The 6,000-nt window shown below is 41.5% G+C and overlaps 2 protein-coding genes across 2 annotated transcripts in view; one reads left to right on the top strand and one right to left on the bottom strand.

Annotated features, from left to right (window-relative positions):
* Nucleotides 1-2,914, bottom strand: part of igf2r (insulin-like growth factor 2 receptor) — a 45,122-nt gene extending 42,208 nt beyond the window's left edge. Inside the window, exon 1 of the mRNA XM_015947741.3 lies at nucleotides 2,632-2,914. Coding sequence (XP_015803227.3) covers nucleotides 2,632-2,771 — 140 coding nt within the window. The 5' untranslated portion in view covers nucleotides 2,772-2,914. The remainder of the gene's footprint in view (nucleotides 1-2,631) is intronic.
* Nucleotides 2,915-4,208: 1,294 nt separating this feature from the next.
* On the top strand, nucleotides 4,209-6,000 carry LOC107377843 (zinc metalloproteinase nas-14). The gene is made up of 10 exons (XM_015947743.3): nucleotides 4,209-4,315; nucleotides 4,388-4,429; nucleotides 4,589-4,639; nucleotides 4,712-4,758; nucleotides 4,834-4,903; nucleotides 4,990-5,104; nucleotides 5,369-5,541; nucleotides 5,610-5,691; nucleotides 5,757-5,875; nucleotides 5,949-6,000. Coding segments are annotated over exons 1-10 (756 nt in total). The 5' UTR covers nucleotides 4,209-4,260; the 3' UTR covers nucleotides 5,951-6,000.

The raw sequence follows: 6,000 nt of genomic DNA on the forward strand, positions 1-6,000 counted from the left end.
TTGACCTTAAAACACACCAGGCCAGCATTTCCTGTCCTTACATTCATTCGTGCATCCAAACTGGGAACCATTTCTGTTGGTGTGAATCCTTATTTTAGTGATGAAGTGTGCAACCAGGAAGTAAACTGAGTGTCAGATGACTCGCCTGGTTATCTCTTTTTTTATTGCTGAGTCAATATTTAGACGGCAGCTGCAGAGTTCCATTCAAGGAAAACAAACATTTTATAAAATAGAGACATACCCAAACGTTTAGATTATTTTTAGCTGTTTTTCTTTTTTTTATTGATCAGTTTTGCATGTTTTCTAGGAAACATGCTCCTTTGTCACTCATGTTTATTAAAAAAATGGCAACCATCCAAAATAGGTTGCTGATATTCAAAAGATTAGTTATCAACCCTGCCAGTGCACACTTATTCAAACTATTTAGCAAAAACACATATGAACATTTAATATGTTATCAATTAGTATCTCACTGAATAACCTCAGACTCTATAAACAACAGTTAGTGCTGACTGATAGGCTCAAGGCTAGTCTGAGTCTTTCTACCATCTTAAATACCTCCCCAAAACCCACAGCAGGTCCTGCAAAGTTACACATTTTAAGGTTATTTAAATAACAACCTGTGGTTAATAGAACAGGGAATTAGCAGCAGTTAGCTACACTATCACTGCTGGTAGGAATTTTCATAATTCTGCAGACTAAAGCCTGATTTATGCTTCTCCGTCTGCGTCAGTGCGGAGACACGCAACGCCATTATCCGTCCTTGCGTAGGGCACGCAAGTACGTACGGAGTCGAGCCCACTTTTTTAAACATCCGTCGAACGAGACGGATCACGAAAGCTTGTGATTGGTCAGGATGCCGCTGTTGTTTACAGCGCCGCCATTGCAAAGAGAGCCGAGGATAACTAACGGCAGACACGGAGAAGCTTGAAGAATACCTCGCGAAAAAACTAAAAATATGAACGTTTCATCCTCCCGTGACTGGAGGAGTGAAAAGATGCGCAGCAAGCATTTTATTTGTGGACAGAAATGACAGGAAACGTGGGTTTAGAGGTGGGGAGCGCATGAAGCGGTGGGAGAATGAGAGACAAATATGTCTGTGTTAAAAGTCTCTTATAAACACAATATAAACACACGACCTTGGACCGATACATGACAGGATATCACAGAACAGCGCTACACCCTCTGTTGTCCTGCCGGGCAATTACTTTGCAACACTCTCCAGGAGACGGAGAAGTAAAAGAGCAAAACGCTTCCATCAATCCGTGCGTGTCTGTCCCTTGCGGAGCTGACGGAGAAGCATAAACCAGGCTTAAACATGAAATGTGTAGTTTATGCTAATATAAAGGTTAGAATTAGCATCTGCATGGACTGCTGTGGGATTTTTCACATTTCTAATTGTTTTAAGAGGATTTTAACTGGCCCCATTGTGGGTAGCTGGTAGCTTGTCTACTTGATTTTACCTAATCTCCATTTCTCCAAGCTAAAGCTGTTCAGCACACCATCTACAACATATTTTAATCTGAAAGGTGCTTCATGATTTGGTTAGCCATTGTTTATATGAAAGTTTTCCACTAAAAACAGTTTAAGAACCACATTGTTTAAAGTTAAATCTTGTCAAACCTACAACTGCTGCTGGCTCATCCCTTGAGTTTGAGCATTTTATGCCTGAGTGATTAAAATGCCCTGAAAAAATGGTAAAAAGCCTGTATTTGATATAGCGCCTTCTAGAGTACTGAAACCCCACAAGGCGCTTTACAACACAATCAGCCATTCACACCGTGGCGGTGATGAGCTACATAGTCGCCACAGGTGCCCTGGGGCACACTTACAGAGGCGAGTCTGCCGTACACAGGTACCACCGGTCCCTCTGAACACCACCAGCAGGCCCGGTGGGTTAGGTGTCTTGCCCAAGGACACAACAGCAGTGAGTGAGCGGGGCTCGAACCTGACACCTTGCGATTACAGGGCGAGCACATAACTTAGTGTTAGTGCTGAGCCACTTGGCTGAAAAACCAGTTTAGTTCATTTAAAGACAACTTTGAAAAATGGACGGCAGAAGACCTTTACACGTTGATTGTAATGTTATTGCTTTTCTTGCTAATGGAAAGCGCATTGTTGAATTACCTGAAATTGAAATCCTCTATATAAATAAAGCTGCCTTGCATACTGATGAGTGTTCAAACTCCCGTTTCCGGTACATTTTATCACTACTGTTATGAAAACAAACTGTTAATGATTTATTATTCCCGTTAGCATGATCTGAATCCTGAACTCGCCTAGCTTAGTGTCTGCTAGCTTGTTAACCCACCAGGTAGAAGCTGTGGTTATCTGTCAGCCTGCTAGCTAGGTTGACGCCGTTAGGAGCTTTTATTGAACCGCAGCTCGAAATTAAAAGTTGATTTTGTTCCGAAACAATGAGCTAACAGGGTTATTGAGCTGATAAACCAAACTAGCGGGAGATAAACACCTAAATGCCCTGTGATACCCACAGAGAGCAGCGAGGCTGCGTTTAGCGGCAGCTCACACGCCACCGAATCAAGTTTACCGAGTTAAACGAGCCGTTTGGGAAAAACACGACGGTGTAATCCCGTCTAGAGCTGCAGCGGTTCTCTCTCTAGAGGTGTTTACCTGCAGAGGTCCTGGTACCACGGGCTGCTGCTGCTGTCCCCCTCCGCTCCGGTGAGCACCAACAAACATCCCAGGCAAACCCCGAACCACAGAACTGGGCCCAGAGACCCACAACGGGGCGATTTATCCTGAAATAACATGTCTACCGCGCTGGATTGTGTCTGTGGAGCCGAACTACGTCGACATGATGCAGCACCAGTCAACTCTGAACCGAACCAGTAGGAAGTGAATGCATCACATGACAGGACGTCACATGACCCTCCGAGCACTGACTGATGACGCATTCAGGGTCTGTGGGACAACTTTCTACCAAGACTGCATGACTTACTGCAGTACTTTACAGCTACTGCAGATGGATTTCTTGTAATTTTTTTATTATTAAACTCACAAATAAAGGTGACTGGAGTTATATTTTACTACATAAGTTAAAGATTACGACCCCAGATAACAAAAAACTCTAAAGTTACACGCACAAACCAATATTTAATCCATTTAACTTCAATTTCTATAGTTGAAATTAATATTTTAAATAAAAAAATATGGTAACCTAAAAATGTAGTGTCCTCTTCTCCTTGACCTGCTCCTCCTTATTCTACTTCATTTGAACATTTCCAAGGGGACAAAAACAAAGATTAGAAATCGTTTCTCCAGTTTGACTGAGATAAGAAGGGTAACATGTTCTTTTCTGACCCAGTTTAACAGAACCGTCTTGTAGTTCCACATTGTCGCCACTGGAGGACGTACAATCCCCAAAAGTAAATCAAAAACTCAGAATTTGTAGTAGTTAGGGTAGTGTGTACACTAGTGCGCCACACTAGCGTAGCTCAGATACATTAACTTTATCTTTACCATGAGTACATTGAGGTTTGGCTTGAGAAAGCGTACAGACCATCGACATGTATACAGACAGCCCTGATATGTGTCGGTCTAACACCAGCCACGTGGAAAATCAGGCTGTCTCAAAACGGAAGTAGCCCATCAAAGTAATAGCGAAGATATTCCTTGGTCTCTTATGTTCAGGTTTGGAGTCTGTGAGATATCTGGGATTAACCACTAAGATCTCACAGGCAAAACATTTTTAAACATCAGGGTAAAAACTATATAATAAAATATTGTTCTGTAAAAAGCCAGATATTTAGTTAAAAAATAAGAATCCAGAATGGTAATTCGTTTTATTTTTGTGCTCTGCTGCCCTCTGGTGGTAAATCTGCAGCTTCACAAACTGATCTGAATAGAATAAGACTAAAATTTTCACAGTGGGTAAATATGCATTTGTCCAATAATAAACTGTTTAATCAACGTTTTATCTGTGAGTTTATATATATATTTTTAGACTTTTGTCATCTTTGAAGGTAAAACGTTACAAGGAGCCCTTGGATCTTGTGAGAGATTTCAAACACAAATCAATCATTTAAGAACAAACAATAAAACACACATATGATCACCCTGATAACACCACCAGCACGGAACCCAAATCACCACAGGTGATGGATGTTCAGGTGCGAAACATAGGAGGAGACTCAGTGGAAGTGGTTCCAGCTGCTGAGATGATTGATGACAGCTGTTTGTTTTTATATTTAAACCAGAGCTCCAACTGTAGAGGAAGAGTTTATCCATCTGAACAGAATCATGATGATGATGATTTGGGTGGCACTGCTGTTGGGGAGCTGCAGCTTGTCAACAGGTAAAGATGTAAACATGTAAGCTTTTATGGTCCATTAAGAGTTGATTTAATCTGCTTTTATGCTTTTTGCAGGCTTTCCAGTTAATTCAACAAGTGGAGCTGCTTTGGCCTCAGGTTTAATATCACTGCATTTGCTGATTTTAGCTAAATGTTATCACTGGTAAACAGAAATGTGCAGCTGCTATTGAGTACATCTGAAGGAGTAATATTTGCAGGCAGTTTACAAATGCTTGTATTAGCTACTTTTCCTAAATGTATTTGTTTTTGGTGCAGCAACACCACAGCTAGGAGTCTCTCACAATGCGAGTGGAGAGACCTTAACAGGTAAAATATAAATATGAAATCTTGCTTAAATGCACTTTTATTAAAAATCTGATTTGCCACCTTGTGCTTTAGAGCTACAAGGTGATCAACCAACTCTGGAAGGAGACATTTTATTGGAGGTGAGAATTCTCGTATAATTGATTAAAAATATTTTTAATCATTTATAACAATTTTTTTTTTGTGTGAATTTGCAGGAAGACAGGAATGCTGTTAACACCGTCTGGTCAGATGGAGTTGTTCCATATGTCATTGATCCAGAAATTGGTGGGTTGTTGCAAGTTTCATATCTGGCCTTGTGCTTTTCAATACTCACCCCACCCTCTCTCTCTCTCTCTCTCTCTCTCTCATAGCTTTTCGTACAGCAGATATTCTAAAAGCCTTCAACATGATCATGTCGTTGACGTGCATTCGCTTCATGCCACACACATATGAGCTGAACTACATCGAAATTAAGAATGGACAAGGGTGAGCTGGTTGGAAGGTGTTAAAACTCTTATAAGGAATTAAGGGAGGAAACAAAATGAGCTGGTCTGCTCCGTGGTGGTCCAGAACCCCTGGGGGTGCAGGCACTTTAACTCTGCAACTTAAACATTAAATTTTAGAGGAAGGAATCACTGGATTAGATTCAAAACTTTATAAACAAATCTGAATTCACCCTAGATCATTATGATCGCTTTAGAGATCTAATGGCTGGCTGTGGTCTGTCTGAGCTGTATTTGTGATCCCCAGTTGTTCATCTTACGTGGGCTGCCGTGGGGGCTCCCAGCCTGTGTACTTCGAAAGCACATGTACTTCCGGAAACTTGTGCCATGAGCTAATCCACGCCCTGGGGATGTACCACGAACACACCCGCCCTGATCGAGACGACCACATCATCGTCCAATGGCAGAGCATCATACCAGGTACCCTTCTAGGGGGGAAAGGGCCCCATATGCTAAGATGTGTGGATTTACTTATTTCTGTCTTCAAGGCAAGAGTTCAAACTTTGACATCAAAGTAGGAAACACTCTAAACCTGCCGTATGACTTTGAGTCCATAATGCACTATGGAAGGTAAGTTGGGACTCACTCATTCACGTGTTAAACTGTCTTCTGGCTGAACGTGAGTGTTGTTGCAGAAACTACTTCAGCGTTGATGGGAGTCCGACCATCGAGACTAAAGGGAGTGCTGAAATTGGTCAAAGATCACATCTGAGTCAGCTGGACGTGCAGAAGCTGAATGCACTCTACCACTGCTGTATGTGCCTCTAAACCAGACTAATCTGGCTCCAACCTGATTTTATATTAACTCTACATGGTTTCTTTTCCAGAGTGAAGATGAGCAGATGAAGCAATTGATAATAAAAAAAAATTCTTTTTAAA

Source organism: Nothobranchius furzeri, chromosome 2 (genome assembly GCF_043380555.1).
Source record: "Nothobranchius furzeri strain GRZ-AD chromosome 2, NfurGRZ-RIMD1, whole genome shotgun sequence".
NCBI classification, from domain to species: Eukaryota; Metazoa; Chordata; class Actinopteri; order Cyprinodontiformes; family Nothobranchiidae; genus Nothobranchius; species Nothobranchius furzeri.